This window comes from Rhinolophus hipposideros, assembly GCF_964194185.1.
Source record: "Rhinolophus hipposideros genome assembly, chromosome: 12".
NCBI lineage: Eukaryota > Metazoa > Chordata > Mammalia > Chiroptera > Rhinolophidae > Rhinolophus > Rhinolophus hipposideros.
Window position 1 is genome coordinate 21303081 of NC_138058.1, and position 15035 is coordinate 21318115.

General features: G+C 36.1%; 1 protein-coding gene across 4 annotated transcripts in view; it reads left to right on the top strand.

Moving 5' to 3' along the window:
• Window positions 1-7540: 7540 nt before the first annotated feature.
• Window positions 7541-15035, top strand: part of LRRTM4 (leucine rich repeat transmembrane neuronal 4) — a 712979-nt gene continuing 705484 nt past the window's right edge. For 2 of the 4 annotated variants that reach the window (XM_081068378.1, XM_081068380.1), the window contains exons 1-2: window positions 7541-7795; window positions 10093-11639. In XM_081068378.1, the coding sequence (XP_080924504.1) occupies window positions 7789-7795; window positions 10093-11639 (1554 nt within the window). In that variant the 5' untranslated portion in view covers window positions 7541-7788. Of the gene's footprint in view, window positions 8217-10092; window positions 11689-15035 lie in introns of all 4 variants that reach the window. The other 2 variants (XM_081068379.1, XM_081068381.1) reach the window with 2 other exon arrangements.

Consider the following 15035-nt stretch of genomic DNA (forward strand, 5'->3'; position numbering starts at 1 on the left):
TTTCCTGTTCTTTAAATTCTCTTTCTTATGTTTTAAACTTACCAATAAAGGATGACCCAAGGAAACCCTAGGACCCTACCCAAGAAACACCAGCCCTCTGTGTGCATTCTCTCTCTCTCTCTCTCGCCCTCTCTCTCTCTCTCTCCACTCCACCTCACTGTGTGCCCCCTCACAGGCCTGTATGCTCTAGAGCGTGTAAGTAATCAAATCTTTTTTTCTTCAAAGTTTTCTGATGGTTATTACTCTCAAGGGCTCAGGTGAGTGCTCCATGGCATTTCCAGCTGATAGCATTACTATCAATAGGCTGAGATCAACACAAAACAGTAACAATGCATTGTGCTACAACCTTCTAATGGCTAAGACTTCACTGGGCAATAGGAGTTTTTCAGTACCAGTATAACCTTAGGGTATTGTCATCATACATGTAGCCCATTGTTGACCGAAACATCATCGTTTGCAGTATGTAACTGTATTCCCTTGAATTTTTCTAATGTTTGTAACCTATTATTTGTTCTATGTAACTCAGTTAGTATGCAATTAATCAGAGACTGTTAGCACCTAAATCTAATTGATGCCCTCATTTAGAGATGATGGGGAAAAGTGTTTAGCGAAATTATGATATGGCTAAGGTCATTTTGCTAATTTACAATTGAGCTTGGATCATACACAGGTTCCCTTGGTAGTAGTGCCAGTGAAAAAAGACAGGTCTGACTGAAAGACTTGAGCAGGCCTGGTAATGTACTGACAGTGGGATTGTTCAAAAAAAAGGAAACAAAAATATACACAGACAGGCTCAGATGAATATTATTAAATCTATCAGGGAAAACCGTGAACACATGATTAATTAAATACAAATGTATTTATATCCTTTTTAATCTATGGATATAGTATATATTTAATACTCAAAACAACCTTAGAAATTACATACTAGTATTCCATATTTCAATATAATACAGCCTTTACTGTGACTATATTAATAATGTGACTATTTAATGGTAATTAATAATATTATCTTAATTAATATACACATCCGAACTAAAGATTTTGAGTATGGACATCAAGATTTCTAAACTTACGTGAATACATACAAAATGTTACTTTTTAAAAAACTTTTAACAAATAACTAAAATCACTACTATCAGATATGAGGTACTATTAAGTCATTATGGGTAAACTGAAAAAAGATAAAATGTCATTTATTTTGAAAAATATAATTTTGGGTTCCTCTTCATGTTGAAATTGAATTATGTACATAATTAAAATGTCTTGAAGAGTAACGCGCGAGGGAAGTAAGAGAAAAAATAAACATGTGGGATTACATCAAACTAAAAAGTTTTTTCACAGCAAAGGAAACAATCAATAAAACAAAAAGGGATCCTACTGAATGGGAAAAGATATTTGCCAATGATATATCTGATAAGGGATTAATATCACAAATCTATAAAAAACTTACTCAACTCAACTCCAAAAAAAACAAACAACACAATTAAAAAATGGGCAGAGGACTTGAGGAGACATTTTTCTAAAAAGGACATACAGAAGGCAAGAAGACATATGAAGAAATGCTCAACCTCATTAACCATCAGAGAAATGCAAATAAAAACCACAATGAGATACCACCTCACTCCAGTCAAAATGGCTATCATCAATAAATCAACAAACAACAAATGCTGGCGTGGATGTGGAGAAAAGGGAACGCTAGTGCACTGTTGGTGGGATTGCAGATTAGTGTAGCCACTTTGGAAAACAGTATGGAGGTATCTCAGGAATCTGAAAATGGAACTACTCTATGATCCATTAGTTCCACTCCTAGGCATCTACCCGGAGAAATCCAAAACTCCAATTCAAAAATCAGTATGCACTCCTATGTTTATTGCAGCACTTTACACAATAGCCAAGATATGGAAACAACCGAAATGTCCATCGGTAGATGACTGGATTAAGAAGCTGTGGTACATTTATACAATGGAGTATTACACAGCCATAAACAAGAAAGAAATCTTATCATTTGCAACAACATGGATGGATCTAGAGAACATTATGTTAAGTGAAATAAGTCAGAAAGAGAAAGACAAGTACCATATGATCTCACTTATATGCAGAATCTAAAGAAAAGAATATGTGAATGAACTAATCAGAGACAGTTTTGAGGGCACAAAGAAAAAAACCGAGAGTTGTTAGATGGGCGGGGGCGGGAGGGGGTTTGGGATAAGGGAAAAGGTGAAGTGATTAGGAAGCAGCTGGTAACCACAAGATGGCCTCAGGGTTTTCTGAAAATTAATTTGGGGAACTTATTCAATAATGTAAAGATTTTGTTGGGTATCCGATGGACATGCGTCCTATTTGGGAGACCACCTCAGAGATAATGTGGATGCCTGACCATGGTATTGTACACCAGAAGCTAAACATTAATGAATGCCAACTATAATTTTATATATATAATGTGATGGCTGGGTGTGAGGTCGGAGGGATAATGGATGGGGGGAGGGGGGTTCACAGTGTGAGGGATATAAATGATGAACGTCTAAGTATTACCTTGTCTTGTACACCTGAAACTAATAAAAAAAAAGAGTAAATTATTTTTAATCATGTACATGTACGGTGGTTTTCTGTGTGTGTGTGTGTGTGTAGGACACAGCAGGGACAGCATTAATTTTGCTCTTTTACCATGTAAGAATGAAGTTAGGAGGTTTAGGGATGTTTGGTCAATCAGAGGAGGAAGAGCTTTACATATTGAGGATACAGAAAGCATAGGAACCACGGTGTCCTGATATCAGGGTAGAGCAAAAGCAAAAGAAGGTTACTGGGACATTACATTTTGTTGTTCTCTTTGTTTATATGTTTGGTGGGTTTGTGTATTTATTGTGCTGTATATTTTTTCATCCAATATCCATCATTGCCCCTTATCCCATTTATACTGCTGGCATAAATACTCTCCTGTCATCCAGTAGGGTAATAGGACTTTAGAGTCCTCAAATCTAGTCAGAGGAAGGAAAAGGAGACCCTCTTTCTTTCCTGACCTGGAAGTGATACACATCCATTTGCTCAAAGTCCACGGTAGAAACAGTGGCATGGTCTCTGCCTAAATGCATGCTGTGCCTTGGCAGGGCAGCCATTATTTAGTGATGACTTTATACTTTGGAAGAGATGTACGCATTTTTTTTTTATTTTTAACTCTCACTTTCATTATTTTTTATTTTATTTTATTTTTTAGAAGCTATTCCCAGCACCACTCCAGGGTCCAATACATGGCGTATATGTAAATCTCTCAGGGAGTCTCAATCCTCTGGATCAGAATATTTTTCAGGGGTGGGAAAAAAAGACTTTACTAGAGCCATAGCATGCAATGAAATGATTATTGGTTCTTGACCAATAATCAGACCGTGTTTCCCCGAAAATAAGACCTAGCCGGACAATCAGCTATAACATGTCTTTTGGAGCAAAATTTAATATAAGACTGGTCTTATATTGTGTAAGAGATCAGGTCTTATAATTTAGTAAAATAAGACCAGGTCTTATATTAATTTTTCCTCCAAAAGACTCATTAGAGCTGATTGTCAGACTTGGTCTTATTTTAGGGGAAACAGTAGGTAATATACATGGAGCTGGAGCTACTGGTATTATCTTGAAACCAGAATTAGAATGGAAATGTGGAAGTCAGGCCTGAGAAATGGACCAAAGAAACTGGCTACCGGTGATACTTTTAACTTCTGAATCAAGTTAAATCTGACTCTGGAGCATTCGTTTACATGAGCTAAAATAATTTTCCATTTTATTTTTATTCAATTTCAATTGAGACTTTATTTTACTTGTAATTTGATACTTTTTAATTGACACACAACATTTTAATTTTTGATTGGGGACAACAAATACTATTTTAGGAAAGAAAGATGTTGAAAGTGACAAGGATTGTAATAGCAATTGATTGATTACTCAATTTATTGATTGAAACCAGGCGATCACTGGCATTTATGTGTTTAAACTAGTTCACTTTTGGAGCAATAAATATATAGATCCCTAGGTATAGTGGTGTGCTGGGAAATGTTTAACAGCTGGCTCTCTTAGTGTTATTCAAACATGAACACTGTGGGGTATTTTTGTTTACGTTAATGAGGGAGAGAACAGTGAAACAACATAGACATATGTTGGAATTTTGCTTGTTAATGATATCAGTGACTTCTTCACTCAATCAGATAATAGTTCTCAAATACTGAAACATTTCTCGATTTATGTGCTATTTATAGTTAAATAGCTACAAATACAGTACACTTTGTTTAATCTGTATTACAGATGTTTTCTCCATCCCTTTCTTTTTAAGTCTAGACACTCAAACAATAAATCATACCTTAATTTTCAGATTTTGCTAGTTTCCATGGTGTAAAATACTCTCCTACCATGGACAATTTTAAGCTATCAAGGTGAGGTCACTAAATGTTCTTTGAGGTAACAAAAAAGTCCTGTTTTATCCTTAATTCATAAAGTCTCAAATCAGTAAATGAAAGTATTAAGTCCATCATATTAATCAATACCTCGTATTTCATATAAAGCTTAAAAGATCTTCTACTGTCCAAATGTAGGACTAGTCACAAGTCAGCCATCTGCTACCTAGGAGAACAGGAAGTATAGTCAGCTTTTCTCATTCTTGCTTACCTTGTCCCACACTTACTAACTGCAGTTTCTGACCTTCCCAGGAAACTTCATGGTTGTAAAACAGCTACTATCGTGAAAAGGTTTCAGATCTCTGAGCCTAACAGATGTCAAAGGTATTTCTCTTTATTATGGGTACATTGATAGTTCCCTAATAGACTCATTAGAAATAATGAACCAAATTTCCCATGATGAGGATGACATTTTTTTCTTCCTCTATCTGGTGCCTTTCCAAACTTGATTGGTTCCTATTTGTTTTTCATTAATTTGTCTGTTTGGGCAGTATATACCTAAATAAACTCTTTCTGCTGAGGTGGTCTCACCAGGATTTAAAATGACTCCAAGATGATTCTCTCTCCTACATATCCCTCCTCTTTTCCATGGAAATCACTTGTACATATTTTTTATCCACATAACTCTGAAAGTGAAATCCAAAAGCCAGTCCCAACATAACTTTAACTCTTCTTTGCTCTGACAAACCCATCTGTTCGTATCTTTTGGATTTCCCAGACAGGAATGAAATACCATTCTGTCTTGCTGGGCTCACTGCTGGAAACACATATCAAGTTCAAGTAACCTGTAGAATTAAGCTGATGAGCTGATATCCCCCCGCCCCCACGCCTTCCTTTAAGTAGTGTGTGTGTGTGTGTGTGTGTGTGTGTGCGCGCGCGCACGTGTGTGTATGTATGTGTGCACATGTGCAGTTAATACTGGGACAGTTCCAATGAAATCTTCCACATAAAATTCTTTGTTGCTCTCAAAGCTCTTCACCTTCTTATGTCCTCACAGTGTGTTTAAGAGATCTATAACTAATTTTTGACAACATCCTTTATAAATCCTGCATATATTCTAGTAATTACTTTGGAATAGAACCTCTGTTAGATTTTAGTACTAACAAAACTTCCATTTTTGCAAGTAATTGCACCCTAAATGTGGGTACCATCATGGGATTTTTCCAGTCCCCTATCAAAAATCTGTTCTCATATCTTGTATTTAAAGAAAGAAAAATTTATACACATGCACATATGTGTGTGTCTCTTTGGTACATACATGCACCTTATATTCATCATAGTTAAAAAAAGAAAATGTAGATAGAAAATCATAAAAGATGAAATGAAATATATCTAAAATCCATCTCCCAGGAAAATCTACTCTGTATATTTTATGTTGGTCCCATGCAAATCAAAATATATAGATAAATAGACGCTCTTTGATCATCCCTGTAACACCTGTGTTCTCTGCACCTCCCCGCCTTACTTTATGTGTTATGGTAATCCTTTCTGTCAGCAAGTACAAACCATTTTAATTTTAATGGCAGCATGTGTTCCAGTTCACAAAGATATTAATTTTTCCTGAGCTGATCCTCTATCATTGAATATTTGGGTGGGGTTTTTGTTTCTATAAAAACTGCACTGCTATGAACAAGTTATATGTGTATCATTTATGTTTATTTCCTTAGAAAGGTATGTCCCTTTCATTAACCAAACTATACTACCTCTTTTGGCGTGTGTTTGCATTTTAATAGGTATTAAGCCTAAGTCAAAGGTAAACGTGTCTAAAATAGAAATTCAGGTATCAGTTAGGAAAAGGGATATATTTGGGGGACATATCCCTTTCTGTCTTCTTGAGAAATCTTAGTAATTAGACAGTTACCTGCGATGGCCTACTCATGAATTGGAGTCAAATTCTGTATGATACTCATATGGTAAGCTCCCCCTTACTTATATTTTGGCAGATAGTCTAAAACCGATAAATATTTCTAAAAATAGTCATTTCCAGTGATTTATAGCAATTCTAGATGCTTATGTAAAATTCATTTAAATTTCTCACACTTGCTAAATTATGTTGATAGTCTTATCTAGCAATCTTTCTCTGTATTACATTCGTTCATTCTTGTGGAATGTTCCAAAAATTGTTGTTTGCCAGAGGATTATAAAATAAACCAGTAAAGAAGAGAACCAAAATGGAAGTGTAATGTTATATTATTTTTTTCAAAGTTCAGTACAAGTTCAAAAAAAAATTGTGTGGAGTTTTAAAAATACGTATGTAAGGTATTTCATTATTTCATCCCTCCTAATTTTGAGGGTACCCTGCACATTTTAGAGAAACACAATGATGTAGAACTTACATACTTTTGTTTTTCTGGAAATGCACATTATAAGTGATTTGCTTGAGAAAAAAATTGCATTATAAATGTAGACAAGCTTTTAAAAAATGTGACTGCACTAATGATAACAAGCTGGAATTCTACTCTTATCTAGCATTGAGTCTCTTTTAGTTACCTCACATCTGGCAATGTAGTACTAAAGGTGACTGCTTGACGTCTTAAAAATGTACACTTATGGAAAGTAAAGCTCTAGACTATTCAATATAATGCACAAAATTGCACATTTATTTTATTATCAAAAGGTGGGAATTTAAAACAGTAGACCTAAGATTATTCAATCTAACCGTCTTTAAAAGCGATCTAAATATATTTTCTCTTGAAGAAGATTGCTTGTGTATGTGGTTTGTTTATAAAAAGTAAATAAATAAAACCAACCAACGGCAACAAATATAAAATTCAAATTATTTCTGTTGTTGGAAAAAATTAAATTCTCTGTGATATGTGCATGCACAGCAAAAAAAAAAAAATCAGGTCAAGGCAACTTTTAAAAATTAATTGCTTAATATTTAGAAAGCAGTGTTTTACTAAATATGTGATATCACTGAATGGTACTCCTTGGCATAAACCTTTCATAATATATATTATTGAAGAGGAAAAAAGTGATCCTGTGCCTTTAATTTCCCTTTCTGAGAGAGGGAATGCTGCACACCACTGACAGGCTCACTTGTTCCCGTCTTTAATGTGCAATCTGTTTTCTCCAGCGGAGGGCACTCAGTGTATCACAAACTCAAGCATTAGCACCAACAAGCTCTGAGCATCATCAGTCTCTGGAAAGCCTTCTGAATTAGACAAGGGCTGCCTCTCAGCACAGCTACAAAACACTTTAAACCTGACCAGCTAAATGGATAAACCAAGCCTGCATAGCTTTTAAACGGGGGTCTCATACAGCACAGGAGGCCTGCTTGCTTCCAGAACTGAAAATCCAGAGGATGAATTGCTTTATCTGGGGATGGCAAAAGCCAGCACAATAAGGAATGCCAGGTATTCTGAAGATTTTCTTTTTCTTTCTTTTTTTTTTTTTTCCTCCTCTCTTTTTACAGAGAAGTTGGTTACCTCTGAGGTGTGCTGTAGCTCTTTTGCACAGATTGCCAATTACTGCTGATGGGTCTCTGGTGAATTACACAATGCTCCTCAGAGCCTAGGACCCCCCCCCCCCCCAACGGCTTCCTTCTCCCTGCCCCCCATGCCAGCCCTTGCTGATTTTTTTTTCATATATGTATATATATTTTTTTGCCTGTCCTCTCCGGGGAAGTTTGTATGGGGCTGCTAGCTCACATGCGGGATCAGAACAGTGTGAATGACAGCCGCACTGTGTCATGAAGGTGGTGATGGTTTCAGCCCCAGAGACCAAATAAGAAGAAAGCGGAGGGGGGGGAACCGTCTTTTGGATGACAAAGGATGGGTAAGTGAACTTTTGTTGTTTTCTGCTTAGCAAAGCTGATCCCCTAGGCTTCCTGTCCTCAGTCATGGCATTAGCTGATAAAAGACAGGAAACAGGCAAAAAACAGCAGCCTCTGAGTTTTCCAGTTGACTCGCTACAGTTGCTATTATGTTTTTAGATCATTTTCCTTTTTGTATTTTTTTTTAATTTGTAAATGCGTAACACGGACTTAGACTGGAGAGAAATAGTCTTTAAAACTGCCTCTTCTGTATGCGTATGCACAGCTTGGGAATTGAGCATGAGAAAAACATTGTGTTTGCTTCTATTTCTTGCTAATATTAACCATACTTGTATTTCTGATCACTGTCAGGAAGATTGTTAACATTTTACTGTGTGTGTAGGGGTGGGGTCTCTACTTTATCAGAGGTCGCGCAAGGTCTTGTCTTATCTTTGAAGCTGTATCTTGAACCCGGCTTCCAAATTTCCAGCAGTCATTTGCCAGTCTTATTTTTTCAAGTGTGACTGGCTTTTCCACCCCCCCCTTTCTCCTGTCTGGGAGAGCTGGAATGTATTTCAATGAGTCTGTAGCTGGCAAGAGGACAGAGAGCAAGATCGGGTTTCAAATAGAAAAAAAAAAAAAAATTCTTAACCAATTGAGTAAAAGGAGAGTTGTTGGGTTTTTTTGCGCTTTTTTTTGTTTTTGTTTTTGGTTGTTTTTTTTTGATTAGGGGTTTGGCTGATTGCCTCTTGGTTAAAAATATGAATATTTAAGAGAAATAGAGAAATCACATCACAAGGTAGTTTGTTTTTTGTTTTTTTTCTACCACTAAGAAATAATAAATCTACTGTTGACAGAGGAAAGACGTCCCTTTAGATACTATGACTTGGAAATGCAGCGCAAGTGCCAATAGGTTGCAACTTTGCAGGTTTTCTGAAGTTAATGCAGGTTTTCTGAAGTTAATGGAGGTAGGGGAGGGAAAAAAAGTCAGTGAGAAATTTGAGCAGGTTGGCATGGGGGAGGGGAATGGTAGTTTGCCGCTTTTCTACTTGTTTATTCCCCATATTTGCAAAAGCAGCTATGTTAAAAATAACAGTAAAACTAATACTACACAAGATTATTTTGCATTTTATGCCATTATTTAATAGGAATTTGATGATCTTAACTTTGGAGCGTTCTGTGTAATCAGTAGTCAGAGCTCTGTGTACCTGTATCACTGGGCAGGGGGAGCACAGAAAGCAGCTCCTCTTGAATGTGGAAAGCACATATATGCCTATTACCTCCTTGAGAGTACCTTGCACTGTCATTAGTCTTCATACTGTGCTTCATTGGCTGCCCGCATTAGTCCCAGTGCTATTTTTTCAGAGCTCATGTATTGTTTTTCCAGTATGCAATAAGGATACAATTTCAGGCAGGGCGAACTTGGGTTACCTTGCTAGCTTACTGGAGCTCCTTTGCCAAATCACAGCCTGTTCGTTCAAGTAAGAAAAATGTATGAGGAAGGGGTTTAGGAAGTCACATTTTTGCCATTTCCAGAGGACTTAGTATTCTTTCTTTTGGTACTGGTCTTTGACAGAGCGACTAGACAAATATTGCTGTTATTAAAATGTCGTCATTAGGTGAAAAGACTGTACTTTTCAGTGTTGATGTGCAAGTGTACTCCTGAAACTCGGGAAAGCTGTTCTGGGTTCTACAGCCCTATGGCGATTTGAAAATCAAGGAAAAAAGAATGAAACCTAAATAGCAAACATGCAACACTGAAGACAACAAGGCTTTCAATGTTAAACACGTTGTTCTTAAATCAACTGTCCCATTACTGCACTAGATGAAATGCCCCTGATATTGGTGATTTATATTAATAGCTTTACAATGTGCATTTGTCTTCTTTTAACATTGTAGGTTTCCATTTAATTACGCAGCTGAGAGGCATGCGTGTGGTGCTTGTGCTACTTTCTACACTGCTGCTTGCTATGCTCACGGGGGCTCAGAGAGCTTGCCCAAAGAACTGTAGATGCGATGGCAAAATTGTGTACTGTGAGTCTCATGCTTTCGCAGATATCCCAGAGAACATTTCCGGAGGATCACAAGGCTTATCATTAAGGTTCAACAGTATTCAGAAACTTAAATCCAATCAGTTTGCCGGCCTTAACCAGCTTATATGGCTTTATCTTGACCATAATTACATTAGCTCAGTGGATGAAGATGCATTTCAAGGCATCCGTAGACTGAAAGAATTAATTCTAAGCTCCAACAAAATTACCTATCTGCACAATAAAACTTTTCACCCAGTTCCCAATCTTCGCAATCTGGACCTTTCCTATAATAAGCTTCAGACATTGCAATCGGAACAATTTAAAGGCCTTCGGAAACTCATCATTTTGCACTTGAGATCCAATTCATTGAAGACTGTGCCAATAAGAGTTTTTCAAGACTGCCGAAATCTTGACTTCCTGGATTTGGGTTACAATCGTCTTCGAAGCTTGTCCCGAAACGCTTTTGCTGGCCTCTTGAAGTTAAAGGAGCTCCACTTGGAGCACAATCAGTTTTCCAAGATCAATTTTGCTCATTTTCCACGTCTCTTCAACCTCCGCTCAATTTACTTACAATGGAACAGGATTCGCTCCATTAGCCAAGGCTTAACATGGACATGGAGTTCCTTACACAACTTGGATTTATCAGGGAATGACATCCAAGGAATCGAGCCGGGCACATTTAAATGTCTGCCCAATTTGCAAAAATTGAATTTGGATTCCAACAAGCTTACCAACATCTCACAGGAAACTGTCAATGCGTGGATATCATTAATATCCATCACTTTGTCTGGAAATATGTGGGAGTGCAGTCGGAGCATTTGTCCTCTATTTTATTGGCTTAAGAATTTCAAAGGAAATAAGGAAAGCACCATGATATGTGCAGGACCTAAACATATTCAGGGTGAAAAGGTTAGTGATGCAGTAGAAACATATAATATCTGCTCTGAAGTCCAGGTTGTCAACACAGAAAGAGCCCACCTGGTACCCCAAACTCCCCAGAAGCCTCTGATCATCCCTAAACCTACGTTCTCCAAATCTGATCCCACCCAACCCACCCTTGAAACACCAAGCCCCTCTCCAGGGTTTCAGATTCCTGGCACAGAGCAAGAGTATGAGCATGTTTCATTTCACAAAATCATTGCAGGAAGTGTGGCTCTCTTCCTCTCAGTGGCCATGATCCTCTTGGTTATCTATGTGTCTTGGAAACGCTACCCAGCCAGCATGAAACAACTTCAGCAGCACTCTCTTATGAAGAGGCGGCGGAAAAAGACCAGAGAGTCTGAAAGACAGATGAATTCCCCTTTACAGGAGTACTACGTGGACTATAAGCCTACAAACTCTGAGACCATGGATATATCCGTTAATGGATCTGGGCCCTGCACATATACCATCTCTGGCTCCAGGGAATGTGAGGTATGAACCATGATCCTCCTAAAAGCATTTCTACTGCGGGGAAGGAGAGGTAAATGTTTGAAGCTCTAGAGGTGTCTATAATCACTAGAAAGATTAATGACCCTTTTGCTTTTGGCTTTTGCTCAGTGTGAAAGGTTACTTTATTAAATTACAACCACCAGGAATTGACTGCTTTTTTTTCTCTTTCTTTATGGTTGAAATTTGAAGGAAGTTCATTCAAGGATGAGATTAAGTTGGAATAAAACACTATGTTACAACATCTGTTTTTTTTTTTTTTTTTTTTTTTTTTTTTTTTAAAGAGTTTGTATACATGCATTGGACTCAACACACATATACACAAACAAAATTCTTTCATTCTAAAATTTGTGTCTGGTTCTTGTTGTTTGACTTTTGTAATGGAGTAAAGGAGAGGCCAGATTAATTTAAAAACAAAGTGATTTTACCAAAATTCCAGGAGATAATGACGATTTAAACCAAAGAGCAATTTGCCCAAGGTTTGATTTTTGTTGTACATTTTAGTTTTTAATTAAAGCATGCAACAGGGATCTCACAGGGATAACTGTGTTCGTGTTACTTGCCGTTTAGTTGTTAGACCAGCATAGGGAATGTCAGAGGCCCACTGTGTAATTGTATTAGGTTTTTAAAGATGTCTGTCTTCCTCCCTTTCTTCCTTCTTCCCACCTTCCCTCCGTCCGCTTCTCTGCCATCTATTCGTTCCTTCCTCCCTCTTTCCTTCTTACCTTCCTTTCTTCCTTCCTTCCTTCCTTCCTTCCTTCCTTCCTTCCTTCCTTCCTTCCTTCCTTCCTTCCTTCCTTTTTTTCTTTCTTTTTTTAAATTACTGGACATAGATCATTTTTTTCAAAGGTTTCTTAAGTGCTGGCTATTTATAGATAATTAGAATGAAACTTAAACTCCATGTTTTGACTTGTCCGTGGAAACTAAAATCAGGTCATGATATCGTGGATGATTTAGCAATAACATAATGACAGGCATAACAGAGACTGTCTGTCAGCATTGTTGTCATCCCCAAAAGAAAGAATGTGCATTCTTGTTAAACTTACCCAAAACTAAGTGTTGCAAATATTTATAAATAAATAGAGAGAGATTTGAGTTCTGGGTATTTTTTGCTTTCTGTAATATTAGCCTCACATGAAGGCATTTCATGTTATTTATTATTTTTGTTTTCATGAGAAGTTTTGACCCAGTTTCTGATTATTAATTTAAAGATCCCTTACAGGAACATGTTTATGAATAGTCATAATAATCAAAATAGTCACATATTTCAACTTGTTAGTAAGTAATACCAGTTGCAAATCATTCTTTTCTTGGTAAAGTTGACCAAAAAGTGCAAAGACTGACTGCCAGGGCCTTGTTGCTGGAATGAACTAGTGAAGAGAGGTTAAGTTCTGGTTGTCATCTTAGTATCCAATTTTAAACACTACTTTTTCAAAAGAAACTTTTAATGGGTATTTGAAGACTTGGCCCATTTTAATACTAGATATAACAGTTGGAAATATATTTGCTTTTTGATAATATATACCCAAATCTTGCCATACTTTAAATGCAGATGCTAATGAAAATGTTCCTTGAGTTTGAAATAATCTGCAAATCAGTATAATATGGAGTATTGAGCTATTCTTCTGAGTTCAGTTTCTCCTTTTTTATTCATGATTGAAAATGAGAAAAGTAATCCTAGATTTACCTGTATATGCTATAGCCCTTAAAAATTAGAGAATAAAATATTTTATATAAAATCAAAGAAGGCTTGATGCTTTTATTTCAGGTCAATATTTATATGTGAATATTAGTAAAACAAATTCATCCTGTTTTATTCTAGATTCTTTTCATAGTTTGAGATCCTTTTAAAGGCTAGTAATATAGAAAGGAAAGAAAAGTCCAGAACCATTTATTCATTTTCTCTTGACTTTTGCAGTAGAATGGTGATTTTTATTTATAAGAATCCCCCCTAAAGAAGAAAGATTATTGAAGACTAGGATTAAGAACAGTGGCTCTAAAACCTTTTCAGAGATCTTAAATTCCAGAGATTATTTCTTCAGAGACTGTAGGCATTACAATAATACAAACAAAATAAAAACCTGCTTTATTCCATAAAAACATGAGTGTTTGAAAACACATTTTGATACTATAGATGTTATGTAGAATGGTGTTTATGGTCAGGAAATTGCAGTGGTATTGTTGGGGATGAATGACGGACGTGGTGTTGTGATGTTAAGTAATGAAGAATTTAGTTAAATATTATAATGAAGCTATTGATTCAAAATGGCAGTCCTGTTGAAGTAGATCAAACTCTCCATGCCTGAAAAGGGAGAAAATGGTAAGCTAAACATTTAAGACCTTAAACTCACTTTCAAGTGTTAGGGGTCCAATAAAGCTATATTTAAATGAACATTAATTTGTTTGAAACACAAACACACAAAAGCAAACATTGCAACCACCACTCCCCCTTTCTGACAGAATATTCAATGTATTATAGTTTATAGCTGGATATCAGAATTGAGAAAAAGCAAATTCTTAAACTTGTTTTGAAAACCATAATTTTCCCTTACTTCTTTGTCACCTCGGAGTAAAATTCCTCCTGTTGCGAAAACTTTTCTACAAAATGAAGCCAAGAGAAAGGAAAGATTTGCCCAAGATTATGATTTTTTTAGGACAGTAGAGGTATGCTGGGTTTTAGTCTGGTTTTATTTTCATCAACCTCACATATCAATAGCTTAGAAAAATAGAGGACTATTAGAATATTTATAATACAATTTTGTGAAGTAGCTTTTTTAAAATTCAAAATGTCAAACAATACCCAATAAAGCCATAAATGTTTAACTAGGAAACTTAGCACCAAATGCTAATTTTCTAAGATTAGTGCCTTGAAAAAAAAAATTGTGTTAAATTGAAAATTCCACTTATACACTGATGTTATATTCATGTATCATGGTCTAACTATAGTTAAAATATTCATTTTGTCTATTTCTTTTGAAAAGAAAGTAAAAATAATAGGATTTAGGATTAGTGTGGTGTCTGGGACACCCTGAGAAAAATATAGCACACAGTTTACAAAGTCTATTACTTTGGCTCTATTCTTTACAAGTTTTAATTTTGAAAAGTCCGTGTGCACATTCTATGCTAATCAACTGAAGGAGAATATTGTAATAACTTAGGCAGTAAAAATCTCTTATATCTATAAAAGACGAATAGAGTAGATAGTTATGAATAATTAATATGATATATGGCTCAACTCTAATAGATACATACATCTCAATCATCATACTTTGAGTGGATCAGTGTGCTAGGTTGGAATGAATCATTTAATGTGTCCTCAATATGTGCTCAGTAAAGAGAACCTAATGCCAAAAGGATATAGCTTTGCCTAAAACTTAGTGA